The sequence below is a fragment of the Acomys minous genome, assembly GCF_964271855.1.
Source record: "Acomys minous genome assembly, chromosome: 11".
Classification (NCBI taxonomy): domain Eukaryota; kingdom Metazoa; phylum Chordata; class Mammalia; order Rodentia; family Muridae; genus Acomys; species Acomys minous.
In genome coordinates this window covers 720,652-744,570 of record NC_140492.1, presented here as the reverse complement: position 1 = coordinate 744,570, position 23,919 = coordinate 720,652, and the positions used below count along the sequence as shown (strand labels likewise).

General features: G+C 47.9%; 1 protein-coding gene and 1 long non-coding RNA gene across 5 annotated transcripts in view; one reads left to right on the top strand and one right to left on the bottom strand.

Moving 5' to 3' along the window:
- Positions 1-23,919, top strand: part of LOC311608661 — a 74,051-nt gene that overhangs the window by 16,421 nt on the left and 33,711 nt on the right. The window lies entirely within an intron of this gene.
- Positions 1-23,919, bottom strand: part of C2CD2 (C2 calcium dependent domain containing 2) — a 62,496-nt gene that overhangs the window by 9,010 nt on the left and 29,567 nt on the right. For 2 of the 4 annotated variants that reach the window (XM_084801205.1, XM_084801202.1), the window contains exons 5-13: positions 22,444-22,566; positions 20,022-20,145; positions 17,680-17,788; positions 15,502-15,566; positions 13,817-13,941; positions 12,934-13,108; positions 10,984-11,097; positions 5,976-6,103; positions 3,985-4,309 (exon numbers count right to left, since the gene is read on the bottom strand). In XM_084801205.1, coding sequence (XP_084657331.1) covers positions 3,985-4,309; positions 5,976-6,103; positions 10,984-11,097; positions 12,934-13,108; positions 13,817-13,941; positions 15,502-15,566; positions 17,680-17,788; positions 20,022-20,145; positions 22,444-22,566 — 1,288 coding nt within the window. Of the gene's footprint in view, positions 1-460; positions 498-3,984; positions 4,310-5,975; positions 6,104-10,983; positions 11,098-12,933; positions 13,109-13,816; positions 13,942-15,501; positions 15,567-17,679; positions 17,789-20,021; positions 20,146-22,443; positions 22,567-23,919 lie in introns of all 4 variants that reach the window. The other 2 variants (XM_084801204.1, XM_084801203.1) reach the window with 2 other exon arrangements.

The window sequence follows — 23,919 nt, the reverse complement described above, 5'->3', positions numbered from 1 at the left end:
GAAGATATGATGGCTATGGAAAAATCTGTGCATAGGAAGACGACGGTGCCAGCAGCCTGGAGATGTGCTCCGGTGCCCCAAAGCAGCCTTGAATCTCAAAAGAAGCCCCCCCCCCACATACACCAGTCATAGATGGGACAACTTGAGGGACAGAAAACCAATGATGGACCCCCTGTTTCACTCCCTAATCTCGGTCAGGATACTTAGGCAATACCTTCCTGAAGCCATCACAAGGTGGCTGTGTACAATCAGAGGGCAGAGGAAGTGTCCTGTGTGATGGCTGATGAAGGTGACAATCTACTTAGAAGCCAGAAACATAGAAAACCAGAAACAGGAAGGTCAGGCCACCAAGCAAGGGGAAAGGCAGTGGGCAGCCTTCACTCTTTGAGGGACTCTTCACACAGTCAATTACACAGATTTTTTTTTTTTTAATGCAAGCCAAAAATACAAAACAACTTACTGTGTAGGTAATTAATTCTGGTTGGCATAGTGATCCTCTTAAGTTAAAGGGAATGAACACGAAATGCAGAGATGTTGAAAGGCAAAAAGAAAAGCACGTGAGAGCAGAGTCAGAATGAATTAAGAGTTTGGAATCATTGTATCATATACTTGAGTACACACATGCTCACGCGCTTGCACACATGTACATGCACATGAACACATGCTTGCAGATTCATACATATATGCTTACACTTGTTTGTATACCATGCACATATAAGCACAGACTCTTACAAACACATGTGATATGCTTATATACACACACATGAACATATATGCACATGTGAGCATTGGACTTATGAACGTTCATGCTCACATTTGTACATACATGTGCATGCTTATCCATTTAAAAGCACACATTCTCACATACACATACTCTCACATACAAATGTACTTTCAAGCACACACACTTGTGTACATATACTTGTGCACATGCACACACATGCAAACATGCAAGGCTGCCATGTAAGATATTTGGCAATGCTTCTTTCCAGTTTTTCTTATATTTCTCTAAGGGCTTTTGTGAAGAGCACAGATAGGGTAAGATTTACCACTCAGACTTATGTGCACAGTTCCAATCGGCTAATTGTCACACAACTAAAGTGGTAATTTTTTTTCAAGTGCTGGGAACAAACCCAGGACCTAATGTATGCTACACAAAGCACTTGACCACTGAGCTACATCCTCAGTTCTGGTAATGTTTTTTAACTTAAAATAAATCTGAATTTGGGGAATCACATTTCTGTTTTGGATGAAGAATCATAACATGTAAATTCTGGGAGAATTCTAGTTACATGAGTGTCTTCCAAAGCCTCCAACATTCTCCTCACTATACTAGGAGGTACAAGTGGTTTTCAAGTCATGTATGTAACCCTTGGTTTAAAACCAAGCCCTGGAGGCTGGAAAGACGGCTAAGAGGGTTAAGAGAATTCCAGGGGACCTGGCTTCTTTTTCCAGCATCCACATGGTAGACTACAGCCACCTAGAACTCTAACCTCTGCGGGCACCAATCATGCAAGTGGTGCCCATATATACATGCAGACAGAACACCCATACACATAAAACAAACAAACAAAGCTAAATCCCACCAAGCTACTCCCTGTAGCACCAATTTTGAAAACAACAACAACAACAACAACAACAAGGAACTGGCATAAAATAAAAACAGTTTGACAAGCCACCTTAGACCTAGTTAAGATTCTGCCAACCTCTCAAGCTAAGTACAAGCCTTCTAGAAACTTGAGGGTGAAAACTAAGTGTGTGTGTGTGTGTGTGTGTGTGTGTGTGTGTGTGTGTGTGTGTGTGTTGGGTTGGGTATGTGCAAATGCACTCACCTGTACATCTATGTGGAGGTCAGAGGCCAATGTGGGCTGTCTTCCTCCATTATTCTCCACAATAGTTTTTGACAGAATGCTCCTCTAAACCTGCAGCTCACCAACTGGCTATAAGCCAGAGAGCTCTAGGGATTCTGTCTCAGTCACCCACCAGTACCAGGATTACGGGATCTGAACTTGGGTCTTTATGCTTGCACAGCAAACAGTTTACTCACTGAACACCTCCCCAGACACACACACACACACACACACACACACACACACGGCTAGCCTTGAACCCAGAGATCCTCTTGCCTCAGCCTCCTACATGTTGGGATTAAAGGCATGCACTATCATGCCTAGGCCCTACAAAATAACTTTTAAGACGTTGCCAAATACTTCCTTTCAGAAGACTTTAGGTCAAGGCCTTTCAAGGATCTAAGGGCAGGTTCAACCTCCACTCCCAGAGTAGCCAGGAGTGAAACACACAAACCAGCCAACCATGTTTGCACCTCCCCCAACACCCAGTGTCTGGGGAAGCTCACATGCATAGAGGTTACAAGAAGATGTGCCAGACACCCAGATTCCCAAGAGGCATTCATCTGTGTGGCCAGCGAGAAGAGGAAAAGTATGGTAGATGCAAAGCAAAGAGGAGACCCCAAGGGAGACCAGAGCCAGTGGCAGCAGGAAAGGCTAGAGGAAGAAAGGAGAGCAGCACTGGATGGGATGCCCAGGGGCAGTAGGCTTGGCATCTCTGAGTAACCTGGAGGATGCAAGAAGAGGTTTGGGTTCTGTAGGGACATGAGGATATAGACCATTGAGTCAAAGTGGGGCACGGGATAGCCCACTGTGTTCCCTGCTCCTCCCTGCTCACTGACTCTTTTGACCCTAGGGAAAAAAACCAGATCAGAGTGTGTACATAGGTTGGCCAGTAGACAGTCCACCTGACATCCCGGGCCACAGCTCACCAAGAGAGGATACAGTGTTCAACTGAAGGTCCCCAAGGACAGGCTGGGTGGTCTGCAATCTTCCCTCAGGAACACCCTCTTTCTCTCTTTCCTCTCTTAATGTGCAATCCTTCCCTATCCATCCCCGCATGGTCCTGGCACAGGTCACAGGCAAGCAGCTACCCATCAATGGCTAAGGGATGGGCAGGGGAGAGGTGGAGCAGCCAGGGCAGGTTCTCAGCCTCAGCACCTGGGACTTGAACTCTGCTGTGTGGTGTTGTCTGTGCTATGTGCCTTAAGGAGTGTAGTGCCTGTCACTAGGGGCCAATAGTATCCCATCTCCTGGTTGTAGCACCACAGCTTCCTGCAGACATTACCCATGTCCTCCATGAGACAGGATTGCTCAGCAGGTGACCCCAACATGTTCCTAACAGAAGTAGCTGTGCAGGATTCCTAGTTCCTAGGGTGGCTAAGTTTCTTGCCCAGGGCTTTCGGGGGGGGGGGCAGTACTGAGCACTCTGCCGGAGGAAAGTGGGCCTTGGAGCCCCAGATAGAAGGCAGAATTAGGAAGAGGTACCGAGTTCTACCACAGCTCCTGGTTTGACTCAGGTGCCTCCTTCAGCCCTCGTCTTGCGAGGATGTGGATAGTAGGTATGGCCTTCAGATCTTGGAGGCTCAGTAGCCTGAAGTTTCTAAATCCTGGGGCTGTTACCAGAGGTGACTATGAGGCAAAGGCCTGGTTCCAAGTGCCCATGCCCAAGAAATGCAGGGCTCTGAAATAAGGGCGCATTGCTCATAGAAAGAATTGATCGGTTTCTAGGGTTCTTTCCTTTTAGATCCTGCTGATTCCAAGTGGTGAGGTCTGGTTTGGTGCTAGCTGGAGGAAGATACTGAGAGGAGTAAATAAAGCTAATTTCTGTTCACTCTCTTCTGCCCCTGGCCACTATAGTGCCTGGCTCCTGGTGACACTCTGAAGCCTTAGATAACTGTTTCCAGATGGAGAGTGGCAGACAGGGAGGGTGTTTGGAGGCATGAAAACACAGTAGCCCCCAATGCAGAGATGAAGCCCCATTGTTTGCATGCAGGCTTCCCACCTGCCCTTCAGCTCTCAGTGCCTGAGCAGACTGCCAGGGATGGTGGTAGGGAGGGAGGGAGGGGGCAAGCATGGGAGTGAGGACACAGAGAGGGATGTCCAAGTGAAGAGCTGGGGACTTGGGAGCAGGTACCTTTATGCTTCTTGATGGCTCCGGCCTCTGAAGCACTCTGGGAGCTCTCTGACCGTTCGTCCCCATCAGGCTCCTGAAAGGCTGGACAGCTCCACTCTGCTGCTGGGGCCTCCTTCTCTAGGTCCCAGGGGTCCTGATCATGCTCTCTAGGCTGAACGTCAGGTAGGGCCTGGGCTGGCTCATCTTCTTCAAGTGGGGCGGTGGCAGAGGCTACAGCTGCCTCTGCAGGGCACAAAGCGGATGGGGTATCCCCCTGGCTGGAGCTGTCCATAGCAGCTGCATAGTTCTGCATGAGAGCAGCACTGTGGTCCTGAGACAATGAGGTCTGTCAGGGAGATGTACAACAGATGCTGAGAGCAAGTAAAAAGCCAGCCCAGGGATGTGACTAGAGCTCATGGTAGGCAGGGAGGGTTTGGCACCACCTGAATATTGCTTTCCAAGGTACTAGGACTAGAAATATCAATACCAGGTACCTATGCTATGTGGTAGATACTTATAAAATAGGTCTCCATCTTAGCTGAGACTCAGAGCTGTGAGACACAGGCTGAGGGGTTGCAGAAGAGGAGGCATCCAGCCCATTGTAGACTATCAGTATGGAAAACCCAGAAGGTGAGTGCTAGGACTAGCACTTTCTTCAAAGTAGACAAACTGTAGGGCAGTAAAGAGCGTGAACTTGAGCATAGACTTAATCTTTTATACCTTTGTTACAAAGCACTTTCTTTTTGTCTCAAAGTAGAAATTATCCAGAAGAGATTTCATCCTTTTAAGGACTGTATTTGTTTTTAAAGTTATAGGCACTGAATAATAGGTAAGATAGAAAGCCGGGACAGTGGACCAACAGCAGTGACTGTAAGGGGCAACAGCCATGCTGTTCTCAGCCTGGGTCACAGGCACACAGGTAGCTTTGCTAAGTTCAGCTGATAAATGAACCAGCTTACAGAAGTGCTTGCTGACTATCAATACAACAGTCTGCATGTCAATAAAATTAATCATGGCTTACACATGGCTTATGTATACTAAGTGTGAAGATGAGCTGGCAATTCTGAAGCAGAGCTGGAAAGTAGAGAGCAGATTACCATGGGCTATGTTTTTGTTTACTTATCTAACCCACACTGAGTAACAGATTCTACTATGTGGCCCCAGAAATCTGCCCCTCATACCCTGGTAGCTAAAGAAGCCATCCTAAAAAGAGACATCTCCCACCTTGGTGTTCAAGGACACCCGTGAGCTTTCTCTTGGAGTCCTGGGTCCAGGCTACCCACACATTGTGTGCACTACCATCTATGGTGACTCACCAGTGGCGCCTGCCAGCAACTAAGAGGGTAATTTCTAGCATGATCTCTTGAAGACCTTGAAGATCCAATCCAACCACTCTAGTCATGGACACGACTACCGAATCTGTCCTCACTGCAGCTCTCTCTCCAACTGCATGAAATGTCTTGAAGACCCAGGATTTCTTACACAGCCCCTTGCACTGAAGATCTAGGCTGTTCTACAGCCCAAGGCATGGCTTCCATCAGAAGCAGTCCACCCCCACCCCCACCCTCTGCTCCATGAGGATACCACAGAGTGGAAGAACAGGGGAGCTGAACTGGAACATTCTATGGAACAACCTTTATTTCTACCAGATAACAGAAAAGAATGCACATATTTACTGCAAAATACCTAAATGCTTTAGAAATGAGTATTGTGGAAAAAGTGAACCTGGGAGGAAGGTATGTGCAGACTGCACTACAGGGGGTATCCTACATGTATCTTTCTTAGTAATCATTTCAGAAATGACTCACTAAACTCTCAAGCCTCAGAACATCACCAAGCAGACGGCTGCTACCTTCCCATATCAAGGACCAAGGGCTAGTGTGGGCCCAGAGGTAACTAACTCTGGTGGGAAGGAACTGTACTGTGCTCTGCGGAGGAGACACTCTGCATGGACGGGGGACTGGAGTGCTGCGCGGATGAGATGCCCGCCTCCTGCTGCAGCCCTCGCCTACCTTAGAGATCCCTGAAATGATGATCGTGCTTTTCTTCCGTGGGGACTTCAGCTTCAGCTTTGAGGATTCACTGAGCTGCCGAATAGCAACTTCAGCCACAGGATCTGAACCGTTCAGCAGCAACAGCTCTATCAGAAGGAAGGTAGCACCGAGTTTAGTAGTAAAAGTAAAAAGCCCCTAGGCAAGTCCCAGAGCAGGGGGCAGGAAGAGTCTATAAGCAGTGGTTGGCAAACATGGGAGGAAGAGGGAGAAAATAAGGGGTTGAGGTTTTGCAGCTAATCTCCTCATAGACTATAAGCATCCAGGAGACATATGGAAATGAACAGGCAAGGCCTGGCTCCAGGAAAACTATATTTTTAGATACAAGGGAAGGCGACTGTCATGTTCAATTTGATTCCTGGTAGTTATGAGCTACTAATTGATGTATCTGTTCAAAACTAATGTGTTTTACTGATTACAAGCTGATACTTTTTCTCAAGAGAGCTATGCAAAGTGGCGAGAGCCAGTAGACAAAAATATATCAGTTGTGGGCAGAGGAGATGGAACAGTGAATGAAGGCGCCGCGCCTGACCTGGCCTGAGCTCGATCCCTGGGACCCAGTAGTGGAAGGAGAGGACAGATTCCTGCAGGCTGTCCTCTGACCTGAACATGCATGTTCGTTCTCTCTCTCTCTCTCTCTCTCTCTCTCTCTCTCTCTCTCTCTCTCTCTCTCTCTGTCTGTCTCTGTCTCTCTCTCTCTCTCTCTCTCTCTCTCTCTGTCTCTCTGTCACACACACACACACACACACACACTCTGACCCGAACATGCATGTTCGTTCTCTCTCTCCCTCTCTCTCTCTCTCTCTCTCTCTCTCTGTCACACACACACACACACACACACACACACACACACACACACACACACAGAGACATACACAAGAAAGAAAGAGAAAGAGAGAAAGAAGAAAGAAAGGAAGAAAAACAAAGAAGAAAAGAATAGGGAAAATTTAGTCCTCACAAAGGCACATAACTCTCCCTCCCAAAAGTGGCTGACACAGAACAGTAATCAGAGGCGGCCAATAAAACCTATTACGAGGCTGCCCCTTCCTGTGTCATAATGTAACAAGTGCTGCTGACAGAGCCTGCATGGTTTATGTGACTTTCCCACTCCTTAACTCCATAAGGCAAGTCCTTCTTTCTTTTTTGTTTTCTTTCTTTAAAAAAAACAAAAAACAAAAAACCTCCACATGACAAGGAGAATGATAACAATGCCAGGCCATCAGGCAGGTGGCTAGGTGGAGATGCTTAGTGAGTCCTCTCCATCAAAGAGCTTGTCTTTACTGCTTACATTGTTCTGCTAAAGCAAAATTAAGGAGGACAAGAAGGGATGGGGTGTAGATTAACGATAGAGCACTTGCATAGCACACACAAGGTCCTGGGTTTGGTTCCCAGAGATGCTGAAGCAAACAAAGTAACCGGGACAGCATGTCGGTCATGGCACCAGGTCACAGGGGCTGGTTCCTACAGTGACACCCTTGGTCCCAAAGCTGGGCTTACAGGCTTGCTTGGTTACTCCCCACTTTTTTAGGTGGAGGCTAGAGATCAAATTCAAGTCCTGACACTGTCTTATGCACAGGAAGATGTTCCTTCGAGGTATTGATTACCTGAAAACAATCTTAAAATTGGAGAATTGGTACTGTAACAGCTTGACGTGAAATGTCCCCGTAGGCCAGCATTTAGAGGGCCCATTCCCAGATGGTGGTGCTACTCTGCTGGCCATAATACCTTTAGGGATGGAGTCTTGGTGTCCGTGAAGATTATAGCCCAGGCCCTAGTTCCCGACATCCTGCCTGCTTCCTAGTCAGCCACGGCGTGAATGGCTCTGTCACTCTGGCTACCATGCATTTACTCTTGAAAAGTGAGTCAAAATAATCCTCTATAACACTGTTTCTGTCAGGTCCTTTTTCAAAGTGATACAAAAAATACACAAAAGTACACAAGTGGGTTGTTGTTTCTGTGAAGCCTAACTATATGGTTCTTGAACCTTTGAGAACGTGGAGGAATTTGGAGACGTGGAACTAGAAAAGGCCTTGAAGAAACCCTAGAGGCCCCAGAGTGACACAGGCTACTGCCACTGCCCTTGATGCCCACCATAACTACAAGGGAAGACCTCCTGCTGAAGACACCACACACTTCCATTTAGGACACACAGAAAGCTGAAACTGACCTGAAAACTTCCTCCCTGCCGGAAGGTGCTATGCAAGCTGCTGGGAGAGAAGAAGAATCAATGGGCTAAGCCAGCAGAAACCCTGCATCTACTGCACTGACCCGAGAGGCTGCTAATGGGGTTACCGACTTCTTTCTTGGATTTCAAGTCGGCTGCACAGGAAGGAATTCACTTCTGATCCTATAAAGCTGGTCAAAAGCCCAGGGTTGGGAAGGAGCTCTCTGTTGTTTTTGCTAAATGGACATGGTGTCAAAAATATTTGTTTATACCCACAGATTAGTGTTGACCTCAACTTTTGTCACAGAAGGGCCCCCTCCTTTGGCAGTGGTCAGTGCAGAGACTCATAACTAATAAAAATTCTGAGAATAAGTATTCTCCCCAAAGCTCAAGGAACAATCTGGAAGAAGAGGAGAAAAGAGCTAGAGGCTAGGAAAGAGTGCTGTAAAAAGCTGCCCTCTGGATACAAAATAGCCTTTGTACTCATGAAGTCACAGCAGCCGTGATCCCTTGCACAATATCAAACCAGTCAACATTTCACATGGATGGGTGGGCTCACGGGCCTCATTCCTAGCTGAAGGGCGACTGGCGGTTGACGGCTGCTGGGGGAGGGGAAGTCATGCTCTGGCGGATGGCTCCATATACACACAGGGACTCAGTAGTTTAAAACAAAATAAGACACGAGGGCAGGATGGGTTTGTGTTGGAGGAGGCATGGGAAGAGGGGGATTGGGAGTTGTAGGTGGATATGATCAAGATACATTGTATCAAAAAATAAACAGAAATATTATTTCTTTTTTAAATGAAAAAAGTTCTCAAATACTATAAGTAGACCTTAGGCTGGTTCCTGTGGGTGTGTGAAAGGTCTGGGTGCTGAGAGAAATGTAGTGAGACTGAGTTCCTACAGTTTGAGATGGGAACTAGGACGCTACTGGGAACAGGATTAGAGACCATGTGTGCTACGTTTTGGCACAGAACTTGCCTATATTTTAACCTGTGCTCTGGAAGTTATAAAGAGGATGGATCATTCAGGCTATGGCGTGGCATGGTTACTGCGGGCTGCTTTAGCCAGGCTTACAGTGGGGTTTGAGAATAAAAATTAGAGCGGAAAGATATGAAAAATGAACTGGTTAGCTAGGAAAGAAGAGTATCTCAAGCTGCCAAAGCAAGCGTGACAGGTGGTCATAGGTGGTATTCACCATAACAACCGTTAGGAAGAAGTCAAGTAGCTTGCACTGGGATGTAGGAAGGATGCTGTCGGAACATTTCAGGAATTGGTGAGACCCCCGGCATCACAAGCTCCAGCATATAAAGGTGCACATTCATTTGAAAGACATGCCTTTCAAAAGACACAGCGGCAGGGGCTGGATGGGCCTGCTTAGAGAAGTGTGTCACAGGTTCATCAGGGCACTCAGAAGCCACTGTGGTCATGAAACAAGGAGGCTTAGCCAACTAGCAAGTGACCAGCGAAACTTAGTGGTGTCCACATGGTGCTAGGGTTTCAGGCATGCAGTACACAAGGGTTATGGGACCATGAAGGCTTGCACCTAGATTAAGGAAAGCTTGTGAGGCCAAGTAACGTGCATTCAGGGTTGGGTTTCCTATGGGAAGCCTCTCACTGGGCAGATCTCTGAGGATGAGGCCTAAGTGGCAGTAGAGACCCAAGGATGTCGGCAACGCCAGGACCATGGAACATGTCCCAAGGAAAGCTGTAGGCAATGAGTAGAGCTGCACCAGAGAGAGGTCACACGGGCTACAAGTGGCAAGGCTCTGGGAGTAGAATTCTCTTTGTCTGTTGCTGCTCATGTCATTCTGCCACATGCATTAAATGCCAGACACAGAGCTATAGCATTCAGTGCCCTGCTGGGGTTCAGTTTCCCTCTAGTCTAAACTTTCCTACCATTCTCTCACTTCTCCCTTCCAGAGTGGGCACAATGGCTCTGTACCCTGGCAATCTGGAAATATATGACTTTCCTGTTGATTGTACAGGTGTCACAGCTAAGGGACTTCCCCAAGCCTCAAAAACAAAACTCTAGACTTACATCCTTGAGCAGTATCAAGTTTATGTGAACTCTTGAAGTTATACTAAATGCATTTTGCATTATTAGATGACGATGAACCTTTGGAGCCACGATGCAATACTGTGGCCTAGATATCAGATGTCTCCCACGGGCTCATATTCTGAGCACTTGCTTCCCAGTCAGTGGCACGATTTTGGGAGACTGACACTGACACCTCGGACAGGCCTTTGAAGGGTTTTAGAATATCTTCAACCCCTGGCCCAATGTGATACTTACTCCATTACATGTTTACACAGTCGTGCTTCCCCTGCCTGCCTGCATGATGGGCTGAAACTGGAGCCAAAATAAGCTTTCCCACTGCCATGCTGTTTCTGCCAGCTGTTTGGTTGGAGCTGTGTAAAAATAACTAAAAGAAATGCCCATAGAGCTCAGAAAACTACTCTTAAATGCTTGAGCGGACACTGTGGACAAAGCACAGCATCCAGGCCACACTGTCCCCAGTATTGCTCATGCAGTGGCACTGACATCACCCACATGCCAAAAGATAAGAAAGATGGCTTTCATAAAGTTACAAAGTGGGGTCCCCACTGCCTGCTTATTTTGTTAGAGTGCTCCCCAGACCTCACAGGGACCGAGCTGTGTCCTCCATCATCCTGTACCTGACATTCTTTGCTCCCTTTTCATTTTCTATTGGCCACTAAAGCCTAAGACAATCCAAGGAAAGAAAAGGAAACCTTAGCTCCTAAAGCCCTGATGTGCAGAGATGCAGAGCAGTCACATCTTACCTGTATCTGAAGAGGAGAAAGTCTTGCTGACTGGGGCACTGTGGCACGAAATGGCCTGGACAGAGATGTCCTTCTCAATGACCTTCACCTTGATGGGTGTCCTCACGGGGGACTCTGTAAGAACAGAACTACAATAGCAAGGGCATGCAAATTTTCAGCAGAAGATTCTAGAAAGTGAGAAGAGGCCTCTGTTGCACCTTGAGGCCCTGAAGGTGTGACTGGCCAGGGCTGGACTTTAAATATATACACCCTCTATTCTTTCACTGTGCTACAAAAGTAGGGCTGAAGAGTCTAGACTTGAGTAAAAAATTTAGAGCCATTCTAATGAAACTGTAGTTCTCATGTGAATTGTGGGTCCCCTGACCTGTGACAAGGGAGCTACTTTGGGAAGATGGTTCCTTTACACAAACAGAAACAATATACTACTAAATTATCAACGTGCTTTTCATTCCCCAATCCAGGGGCCAGCTAGAAAGGTTTGTGCTGCCCCCATTTTAAAAATGTTTTTAGGCACCAACCAAGGACAATGCATGCAGTGAACATAGACCCCTCCGCCCCCTCCCCCCGTTCAGATCTAGCCAATGGACAGCACATTCTCCATGATTGGGGGGGGGGGGGAAGGGGACTGCCTCTGACGTGAACTCTAGTGCCCTCAATCTGACCACTTCCCCTTGGTGGAGAGACATGGTGGATACACAGAGGAAGGGGATACAGGCTATTCAGATGAGACCTGATAGGCTGATGGTGGGCGAGGAGGTCTAGGGGAGGGGAATAGGGCAGAAGAGCGAGGGAGGGTGGGAAAGGGTCAATACAAGCCACGGGATAACAATTGGGATGTAATCTTAATAAATTATAATAAACTTTAAAAAATGTTTTTAGAGACATGGCATCATCTCTCCCAGGCTGGATAATTTCGTATTAGGCAAGGATGACGTTGAACTCCCGAGTCTCCTACTCCCACTTCTCCAGTGCTGGGAGTACAAATGGTGCTACTCTGCCCACCTGACACAGTTCTGGGGGTCCCAGGTACACCAGGTGAACGCTGCCCAACTGAGCCCCACCCTCAGCCCCACGTCATGCCTCTGTATCAGTGGTGTTTAGCATACATTCAGTTACCTGTATTAGACTTCTAAGGATGAGTGTGATGGAGTTCTGAGTCCCATGTGTGTGAGTCTTAGGTCCAGACTGCAACTTTGGTGTAACTGCCGGGCAGAACCTCACCTCTGTCCCTCAACTAACTCTCTCTCTCTCTCTCTCTCTCTCTCTCTCTCTCTCTCTCTCTCTCTCTCTCTCTCTCTCTCTCTCTCTCTCTCTCTCTCTCTCTCTCTCTCTCTCTTTCCCTCTCTCTCCCTCCCCCTCCTCTTTTTCCCTCCCTCTCCCTCTCCTTCTCTCTCTCTCTCTCCCTCCTCTTTCTCTCCCCCTTTCCCTCTCTCTCCCTCCCTCTCCCTCTCTCTCTCCCTCCCCCTCCTCTTTCTCCCTCCCTCTCCTTCTCTCTCTCTCCCCCCTCTTTCTCTCTCCCTCCCTCTCCCTCTCTCTCCCCCTCTCTCTCTCCCTCTCTCTCTCTCCCCCCTCTCTCTCCCCCTCTCCCTCTCTCTCTCTCTCTCCTTCCCCCTCCTCTTTCTCTCTCTCTCCCTCCCCCTCCTCTCTCTCCCCTCTCTCCCTCCCCCTCCTCTCTCTCCCCCTCTCTCCCTCCTCTTTCTCTCTCCCTCCCTCTCCCTCCCTCCCCCCTCTCTCTCCCTCTCTCTCTCCCTCCCCCTCCTCTTTCTCTCTCCCTCCCTCTCCCTTCCCCCCTCTCTCTCCCTCCCCCTCCTCTTTCTCTCCCTCCCTCTCCCCTCCCTTCTTCCCCTCTCCTTCTATGCCACTAGACTTCTTTGCTGAGCCTTGGTGCTGTAGCCTATAGTGCTGGCTGCTGCGGCTCTCTCCTACACTACTACTACACTTTGGTCTCACCTGAGCTCAGTGGAGATGCCCTCCCTGTGTCAAAGCGAGGTTTGGTCTTCACAGCAGTGACAGTGGTGACCACAGTCCCACACGGCATCACCGTGCGGTCCTTTTCTATCTTTGCAGCAGACACACGGGAAGGAGCTGGCCAGGGCTTCGGCTCACCAGGTTCTACGTAAGAAAACTATGGCGAAGGCAGACATTTAGTTTTGAAACATAGTGGAGCCAGGTCTTCCATGGACAGCTGCTTCCCACACTCACTGGACCAACACCCACATACAAGTCCCTCACAGAACATGGTGTCATGAGAACACAGAACACCACTGTCTCTCCTGGTATAGTAATGACCTTTAGATGCCCTCTCATATGAAAAACAACAACACAAATACAAGAGGACAGCTCAAGAAATTATGGTAAGAAAAAAAGCTCTGGACAAGTTCAGTATGGTGCAGTTTGGGAGGCTTTGTTTCATTTCCTGAGTATTTTCTGGTTGGGGCTAGCTACAGCTGTGGGCCTGCAGATGTGGACTCTGCAGATACTGGCAATAGGTTGGCCCAGCACCGGTTCACTGGCTTTTTTTTTTTCCTTCAAATAACCACTAGTTTCTTCACTCACGTTACCTTTTTTTTTTTTTTTTTAAAGCAAACCCAGGAGAACCAAGCTCAAATGCATCAAACTCCAAGCATAGCTGAGGAGAGGGCAGCTGTGTTGCTGAGATGACACTGGGAAAGGTCATCTCCTTCAGTAGCCGGCTTAAGCCAATCCTGGCAGCATGTTTCCACCTGAACCTGCAACCCATGCTGAGAACAGGGCCTCCTGGGTGAGCTTAGCATGTCATATGGAGGCAACAGTGAGCCCTGGCAGGCAAGAGACAGGACTGTGGCTGTCATACCTCTGCAGTGACTGAGCCTAATACCAGGCTGTCAAGCTCTGTCCCGCTGTTCAGTCTGAAGGTCTGTGGGCCATTAGGCTGCTTCCTAAACAAGTCCAAGTGAATGGTTGTTGTCCCCAACAGACCTAGAGTGGAAGACAAGGAAGAGCAAAGGTGATGCTCCCAGTCACACAACCCTAAGGATGTCCCATTAAGTCCACTACACAGCGCTAGTGTCACCAAATACAAAGAGGCTGTGGGCATTCCAGAGGGAAGGAGGCTATGCGGCAGGCCTGGCAAAGGAAATATCCAAACCTCACAGGGTATGGAACTGCGCCAACCATCCTTTGGTTGACAGAAACTGGGAAACTGATGTGTGTGTGTGCATGCACGTATGTGTGCGAGACTAACATGCTTCAAGCTCAGCACCACAGAATGAAAGAAAAAATAATTTATGGGCAGAATGGCTCACCGGGTAACGGCCCTTGTCACCAAGCCTGACCACTAAGCTTGATTGCCAGGGCCCCCAGGATGGAGGAGAGAACCAACTCCTCCAAGTTGCCCTCTGACCTACACAGACACATCACTAAATGTAAAAATAAAAGAATCTAACAAACATTGAAACTGCCCAGTGTATACCCAGGTGTACACTCGATGTTTATGTTGGTGACTTTACCCTGGACTGTTAGTTCCTGTGTCTGAATCACATGTCTACTTTAAGCCCAAGGGGCTTACTCTATAGGGAAACATCGGCTGAAACATAGAGAGGGACACTAGGACAGGGGCTGCCAAGGGCTGCCAATGACTATGATGAAAAAGTTTGTTACCTTCTTTTTTTTCTTCTTAGTTTTTTGAGACTGGGTTTCTCTGTGTAGCTCTGGCAGTCCTGGACTGACTCGGTAGACCAGGCTGACCTCAAGTTCACAGAGATCCACCTGCCTCTGCCTCCCAGGTGCTGGGATTAAAGGTGCAAACCACCAACAACTGGCTTGTTACTGGTTTTTTGGTTTTTATCTTTGTTTTTTAATTGAAGTTCATTAAGTGTGGAATGGTTTGAAATTGATCCTCTATTCTAAATATTATTCATGAAAGATTCTGAATTTTTAAAAACAGGGAGTGGAGAGATGATTCAGTGCTAAAAGTGCTTGGCTGCTCTTCTAGAAGGTCAAGGTTCAGTTACACACACACACACACACACACAAACACAGAGACAGACACACATACACACACACACACACACAGGGGGGGGAGAGAGAGAGAGAGAGAGAGAGAGAGAGAGAGAGAGAGAGAGAGAGAGAGAGAGAGAGAGAGAGAGAGAGAGAGAGAACTTAAAGATTTATTTATTATTTAGAGTGTTCTGCCTGCATGTTAGCTTGCTGCCAGTAGAGGGCACCAGATATCAGTATAGATGGTTGTGAGCCACCATGTGGTTGCTGGGAATTGAACTCAGGATCTTTGGAAGAGCAGAGAGGGCTCTTAACCACTGAGCCATCTCTCCAGCCCACAAAGAAAAAAATTTAAAAATTAGACAAGCATGTCCCCAAAACGAATGACATTGTTGATGCTCAACTTTGCACCAAACATTCCCATTGGGAGACCTGTGGTTCAGAGAAGGGGGCAACCTTCTTTGCAGGGTTTCTCCCCTCCCCAGTGCAGAGCCCAGGTCAGAGCCCAGGTCTGGAGCTCTCTGCCTGCTCAGCACCCACCTTCTGAGGAGCGTTCGTCCTCTGAGACCTTCAGGAGCAGCTCCTTGGATTTGGCATTCAGTTCACTGCAGGAAGAACAAAGCCCTGTGAAACTCTTCACGCCTCAATGCTATAGGGTTGGGTCCCCGCCTCCCAATGTATATTTTTTGATTACACAAAGTAACACAAAGTTGTTGCTCATCGAAAATAGAATGCCTGCAGCCTGGCAACTCATAAATAGCCACTGATGCACCCAGAATTGGCCTTTCAGAGGAAGCTCATGGAACACCCTCCTTTGGTGATAAGAAGTGTATCAGGCAGAGCTAATACAACAGGCACGCAGCACATGACAGGTGGCCAATGCAGACTGAGATCTGGACTTCTGAAATCAATTTGGTTCATTCTTATTAACTTAAAATTAAAAGCCACAAGTCACTGTTGCCATTTTTAAAAGCACGACTATATATGATTAACTGAGTACGGAACACAGACTATCCAACATGCCTTCCTCCTCCTTCCTGAGACACCTTTTGTTTAACATACATACGGTGTCCCCGCTCCCGTGCTACATCCACCATCACCGTTATTAGCGATAGGCGATCTCCTAAGTCACCTAATTCCTAGTATTATAGGTATTTTTGACAGGTGCCTAGTGCTCTGCTGCCTGAGCCTTATAAAAATTTATTCAGCCAAGTCCTAAAACACTGTTTAATAATAGTCATTGTTTCCAGTAAACAAACTGAGATAAACATCCTCACACAGTTGGAGGTCGGAGGACAACTTGCTAGAGTTGGTTTTCTCCACCAAGTGGGTCCTGAGCTTTGAACTCCTGGGGATCATCAAGTGTCTTTACCCACTGGACTGTCTCTCTGGCTCCCTTCCCAAGATCTGCCCATCATTTCTGTCATTTCTTTTTCTTCTCTAAGCGCACTAGCCAGTTCTTCTAGATCAAAGTCATGCCTGTTCTGATGCCAGTGTTCTGCTCCTGGGACCAAACATTCACGGTGAGCTTCGAAACTCCAATTACAAATGCGTTCATGAATTTGTCCTAATTGTTTCCAAACTGGGAACCAAGATGGGCGTTGTGGCACACGCCTTTAATCCCAGCACTCAGGATGCAGAGGCAGGCGGATCACTGTGAGTGCAAGGCCAGCCTGGTCTAAAAAGCGAGTCCGGGACAGCCAAGGCAACACAAAGAAATCCTGTCTTGGAAAAACATAAACAAAAACCAAGAAACTGGGAACCAGTATTAAACAGTAGTGACTCTCTTTGAGGCAGGTGAAGACAGGAAGTTTACTTTCTCCTATGACCTAGTGACACAGTGAGAGTTATTGATGAATTTTCGCATGTTAAGCCAGCTTTATGTTTCTGGTACAAACTCAAGTGGACTTAATTATTATTTATTTTTAAGACAGGATCTCTCCATGGCTCTGGCTGTCCTGGAATTTACTATGTAAACCAGGCCAACCTCAAACTCATAGAGATCTGCCTGCCTCTGCCTCCGAGGTACTGGGATTAAAAACATGCACTACCACACCCAGCTTGGATTTATTTATTTTTAATAGAATGGCTATTTAAACATTTTTAGATGTACTTATTTTATGTGTATGCATGTTTTGCCTGCATGTATGATTACCACATTCATGCTTGGTACCTGCAGAGGACAGAAAAAGGTACCAGATCCAGCGGAATGGATGTGAGCTACTATATGGGTGCTCGGACCCAAACCTAGGTCTGCAAGAGCAGCCAGCGCCCTTGGCCAGAGCCACAGCTCCAAAATGGATGTATTTTACTGCATCATTTGATCCTGTGTGATGACTTTTTAGTTATGATCTTTATATTGTTATTTATAAGTGATTTACATGTGCCCCCCCCCTTTTTTTCTATTTTCTCCATCAGAGGTTGGCATCAGTTGGAGCCTTCCTTTGGCTTTGTGGCTAGCTGCTGAGAGAAGCAGGGAATCCCTTAACAGCCCTGTGTCACAACAGAGAAACAGGAGAAAGGTGATTCCCAGAGCTGTCTCTAAAAAGTCCATGTTGGACACAGGGCTGGCTGTGGTTCAGAAACTCAGGACAACTTGATTTCATGTCTTTAATTAACTCTTAGTATAAACAGTGCTACACAGTGACTCCAGGATCTCTCCGTCTCGAGCAGGTGTAGCTGCCACCAGCAGGCCCTGAGGATGCACGCTGTACTCACAAGGTGAATTCTTCCTCCCACGCGAGGTCTGTAGCGTTTCTCACTAGGGTGCTGATGAACCGCTGTGCAGGGTCGTTGAGCTGGGCCTCACACACATAGCCAATGCTGCCTGTGATCAGATAAAGCAAGGTTGTATTTGGCTTTTATTTTTGAATTAAAACTTTGCTCACTCTCACAAAGAAAGGCAGTATTACCAATAATCTCAGCTTACCTACTCCTAAGAGACCTTTCTGTCATCTGCCATGTACAAGCTCTCGATGATGGAGCAATGACTTGGTGGTAGCAGCCCTGGACTCACCCCAGCGTCCCGCTTCCTTCTGTCAGTTCATCAACCCTTGAAGCAGGCAGGTCTCCCCGGCACGGAACCTCATCCAGAAGCAACATGCTATGTGCTGAGGTTTGGCCCCTCTTCCAGACATGACTAACAGTGTAGCCAAAAGTTAGCTGGTTCTAAGCCTAAACTGTGGCTGCACCTCACAGATAACCTGTATCCCACTTACAAACAAGCAGACCTCTTGTTTTTAAATTATTTGTATTATCTGTATTATCTGTAGGCCCGGCTAGCGATCATTCAAGACACAAACACTTGTTATATTTTAAAATAGCCTTAGTAAACCTGGGGCAGGGCAGATATCAACCCTCTAGACTACCTCCCATAGTGTGGCAGGCATGGGATCCCTGTCTCAGTCCCATGCCATCTGTTTGTAATAGCTTCTATCAAGCTACCTCCCATCCATAATCCCAAATACTTGTTCATGTTCTTTATTTGGGCCGGATTCTCCATCCACGCTGCCAGCCATATGCTTCTCCTCCATCTAACCCATTGCGGCCTTCCTCTCTTCACTTCAGGGCCTCTCTCCTTTTTTAGTGGTGGTCCTTCTTCTTCCCAGAATTCCTCTCTCTCTCTCTCTCTCTCTCTCTCTCTCTCTCTCTCTCTCTCTCTCTCTCTCTCTCTCTCCTAACTCCACCTGTCTCCTCTGTCCTGCCCAGGTGGGATGGCTTTTTATTAGGCAAAAGGTGGGTCAGAGACAGCAAGCAGTAATTAGCATCAAAATACATCAGACCACCTCCCAACACAGACCTCTAACCAAAGGTCCTTTGAGGGCACTTGATGTAGGGGCTGTGATATCTCACAGATGTTCCTCCTCTGAGACAGTGTTTCCTCTGCAGCATCAGACCTGAAGTCCTCTCTCCCCTGTGACTCCTTCTGGAAATGGTCAGGTAGGGTAACTTTCACACTCACTCCTCAAGGGAAGACTCAAATCCATTTCTAGATGTGGGCATCTTAGGCGGTACACAGGGAATGGGATCTGGTAGCACAGCATGTGACTCCCAGGCTGGGACCCCACCCCTGCCTGGTAGTCCAGGGGACCCACTCAGCCACTAAGTGATACAGCTATGAAAGGCAATGTGCAAGCACTTGCACCAAAAACATCGTCTACAGCCGGCTTTGTAGAAACACAGTTCAAATGAAGCCTCTTTATGCTTTGTAAACTGGAGGGACCTTTGCAGACACTGACCAGAACTCCTAGCATTCTTTAACAATGACCAGAACCTCACTTCCTCCTCATCAACATCAAGCTGCAATTGAAAAGCCATGCCCTGCTTCAGGCTGCCAAGCTTGGGGGACCGCAGTGACCCCTGGGAATCCTGGGGAGAGCCAGAGCTCCACAGCTGCCTTCCTCCCATCAGCAGCTCCAGCAGTACCAGTGAGTCCATGCTCTCCGGTCCCCCATCAGCCACGCACCTACCCAGCTTTTCAGGACAGCAGAACCCTGACTACTCAGAGCGGGGGGGGGGGGGGGGGGCACTCAACATGACTTTACTGGCTCAGTTAAACAAAGAAACAAACAAAACTAAGGCTAGTATCTGTCGTGCTGAAAACAGAGAGCAACCATGATACTGCTTTCTCCTGACCTTCACATACGTGCAGATGAGTTTAGCTTGTTACATTTGCATATTTATGGGGTGCAGTGTGATCCTTCACGGCATGTATATCCTGTATAATGATCAGACTCTGTTACTAGCATTGCCACTGTTTCAAATACCCACCCTTTCTCTGAATCTGGAACATTTAGAATCCTTTCCACAAACTCTGCGGGTATGTATGCTTGACCGTCACCAGCCTCAGTTGCTCCCTGTGCTAAGGGGGTTACCGCTTGTGGCCTCTGGGCCCCAAGCCCATTAGCCAAAGACCAAGCTTTTCATTATATTTCTGCCAAGGAAGTCAGGGATCACCCTGTAGACGCACCCAGGTTGCCATATGAGGATTTGCCGGTCAAGAAAGGTCCTTCCCACGGCAGTGGGCAACCCCAGGAGGCCCTGGCAGCAACAACACCCACCTGAAGCACCAGGGTGGTTTAGCAGGGAGACTCGGATGTTCTTCACCTGCAGTTTCAGTTCATGAGCCCTTGGAGGTTTGGGAGGGCAGGAATCCTGAGCAGTGGAAGAAGTGCACTGTAGAGTCTGCGGCAGAAAAGCAGGGCAACAGCTGTGAGGGTATTAGGGGTTGGCCAGGGGTGCTGGCTTCTATATGGGGCGCCATCTTCAGGGACACCAGTGTCTTCACGGACACCAGAACAGAGCACCTGACCCCCAGAGTCAACTCAGAATTGACACTTCTGTCTCATAGAAAGGTTCTGTTGCCTCTGGAGCGACCCCTTTTCTTTCTCAAATGAAGACCCTGGAAATAGTGAGGGCTCTGTTCAAGGTCTGTTTGTGGTCTACTTGCCAGGGCAGTGAAGACTAGCCAGCATATGGTTCTATGCTCTGACCCAGAAGAGGTACTTTATAGTGACTTGGTCTTCAGCCTGACAGACCTGACAGGACAACACCTAGGTACTGAATGGCCATCAGCCTGTGGTCACTTCCTGCCTCCAGGCAGAGCCCACCAGTCACAGGAAGAACTTCTATGGACCCCTGATATTGCACAAGTGAGGGGACAGAGGCAGAGCAGAGGGGCCCCTTATTCTCAGAGGGGCATCGAGCCTTGGCTGCCATGACAGTGCTCACTGGGGCTCTTAAATTTAGCACAAGAACCTAAAACCCTATAAGGTTCTCTGATAGGTGCTGGGCTCTGAACAGTAAAAGCCATGCACAAGCTATCCTGTGTGCTGACTGGATTTGAGATACTTGTTGGGGGATGCTTACTAACATCTCCAGAGACACTCATGGGTACCACCCAGCAAACACTGTCTGTGAGTGAAGAATGCCACAGGCCAAGAAGGACTGTAAACTTCCTGAAAACACTAGGATGGGATGGAGATGAGATGCTTTGTCACTGGAGCAGGGTCTCCCCATTGAGCACAGAGCTGGTCCAGCCAGCCAGCTTGCTCCAGGATCCCCTGGTCTCTGTCTTCCGAGGCTAGAATTACAGGCTGAACTCTATGTCCACCTGGCATTTACTTTGGGTTCTAGGGATCCAAATTCCAGCCTTCATACTGGCACCACAAGTGCCACTGAAGCACCAGAGTTCCACTTCTGGTCATAAATACCCAGATCAGTACTATTCTGGGTGTTTCTATGATGGTGGTTTGGGATGAGATCAATGTTCATGGCAAGTTTTTTTTTCTTAGACAGGGTATTGTGTTACTCAGACTCGATTGGCCTCAGACTCATTTTATAATGGAGGATGACCTTGAACGTCTGACCCTCTGACCCTCTGACCTCTACCTCCCGAGTGCTGGTATTGCAGGCTCATGCCACCATGCCTAGGAAATATGACCTTAAAAATTGAATTCAGGGTTTCATGTATGCTGCATGCTAGGGAAGCACTCTTCTAACTAAGCTACAGAGCAAGAGGTCAACATCTAAACAGACAGACTGAGTAAAGTAGACAGCCATTCCTAGCGGAGTGGGCTTCACCCTGTCAGTGGAAGGCCTGAGTAGAAAATCCTGAGCCACTCTCAAATGTTCCTCCTTCCAGGCAGCTCAGGCCAGGCCACGGTCTTTTTCTGCTTTTAGAATCAAACAGGAATACTTGATCTCCTGAGCTCTGAGCCTGTGGTCAACTTTCCTTGTGTTCAAGGCTTCAGACCATGTATTCATCAGCCAAAACATCATTTTAAATCTCTCTTACCCCCCTTTCCAAGTGCTCAAGTTCTCTGGAGAGCCCTGCCATGGGTGTGGCGTTTAATGAAACTGAACAGTTTCATTTTAGAATGTGATTGGATATTATAGCATAGGTCCTTATGTTTTAGGGTTCATGAATTCTGAAAATACAAAATAATCTTATGAACCATCCCCAGTTTTCATATTTATGGTTGCTAGTCCCCTCTGCTCTGCAAGAATCCACTATTAACAGGATTACTACAAGATGCAGTAGCTAAGGCTTGCCCCTACCTCTGTGGATAACTGACCCTGGTGTTTAGGAAGGCTGAGGCCCCTGCCTTGTGCCTCTGAGAAGGAAGCCCATAACCCACTGTTGTTCTAATCTCCTAGCTGAGCCGTGCCTGCCACCCTGCAAGCAAATGAGGGTAAAGATGATCTTTCACATTCCTGTGACCCTAGTCACCTAGAACTTAGCATCAAACTCCATCACTGGCTGACAGCGTCTAATGAATGGTGCAAAGTGGGGGACCATAGTTTCACCAGGAGATCAACATTGAGTGGCCTGGCAATGTCTCACGCCATGGAGCTCCGATCTAAGGCTCTGTTCTAATACCGAGGGCAATATCTGCCTGGGCTATATCAGCCCCACATTGGGAAATGAAGGCACTAGAAACATAAGCTCGGAGTCTCCTGTGTCCCGCGACCTGGGCTTACCTGAGCTTCTTTAACCTGCATAGGCTTGGTGCTCAGAAAAACAGATGGAGAGGCAGCACTAACTAGGTGCTTGAGAAGATCCTCAAGGGCTTCAGAAATCATGTTTACCTCGAGCACCTGTTTCTGGAGAGAGAGGGGGCGGGGAGGGGGGGCCATGAGGTCACCGCATGCCAGATACAGGTACTGACAAGTGCGCTAGCCGTTAAAACCATCAGACAACATCACTCAGCTTTGGTGTGAGAGCTACACTGGCTCTTGTTGCTAGGATTGTAACTGTCCTGCTAGCTCATGACACGCCAGGAACAGCAGCAGCCTTCAAGAGCGCAGCCAGCGACATAATGAACCAGTCATTCTAACAACTATGTGGGGCTGAGGAGGCCATTCCTAGCTGGGTACTGGTGCTCATCCAAGTGTGTATGATTCTATTCTGTGCAGCAGATCTCTATAAACCAGTGGTTCTCAATCTGTGGGTCATGACCCTTCGGGAGGTCAAGGAACCCTTTCACAAGGGGTCACATATCAGACATGGTGCATATCAGATGGTTACATTAAGATCTGTAACCATAGCAAAATCACAGTTACGAAGTAACAACAAAACAATTGTGGTTGTGGGGGGTCACCACAACATGAGGAACTGGATAGAGGGGCGCAGCATTAGGAAGGTGGAGAACCACTTCTATAAATGTGCACTGGGTTTTGCCCATACTATCAGTGGAATACATCCCCAGCCTTTGTTTTGTTTCGTATTTAAGGGGAAATTTCATCGTGTGTCCCAGGTCAGCCTTAAACTCATGATCCCCCGGCTTCTGCCTCCCATGGACTAGGGAATTTAGGCCTATGATGGCACACTCAGTTTTAAAGCATCTAGTCTTAAAATCACAATTAATGCGAAGGATGCCTTGGTATCCTTGAGTCTCGTTTCACAATTATAGCTTTGGTTTTCACTTTTGGGAAAAAGGGGCTCCTTAGTAGATAATTTGTTAAGATGACAGGTCACACTCTGCTGGCTGCCCAGGCATGCGTGCCATCTTTCTGAGGTTTGGGAAGAGAATTTGTGATGGTCAAGCTCTGCCAACATCTCTGCCAATATCCACCACCTTGGCTCCAACGCTGTTCTGTAGTGGGAAGCTTGCAAGCACCTTGGGTGACATTTACCCTCACTGGGGGCCCCATCTGGCTGTACAGGCCGGGCCTTTAGAGGCACTGGCTCCCACTGGCTTACAGGACACTTGCAACCTGTACAGCAGGAACTGACTTTATGTTGTTGTAAGACAACTGGCCGCCTGCCCCCTGCTTGGCCAGTCCTCCCTAGAGTGGACTTGGGCCTGCACGGGGATGAGCTCAGTCCTGATGAGACTTGATATGAGGTATGGGTTGGGGGGGGTCCCCTTTTCTGAGGACAAGGGGGTATAGGGAGAGAGGAGAGGAGGCAGTGAGCTATGATAAGGATGTAATGTGCATATATAAGCTTAAAAA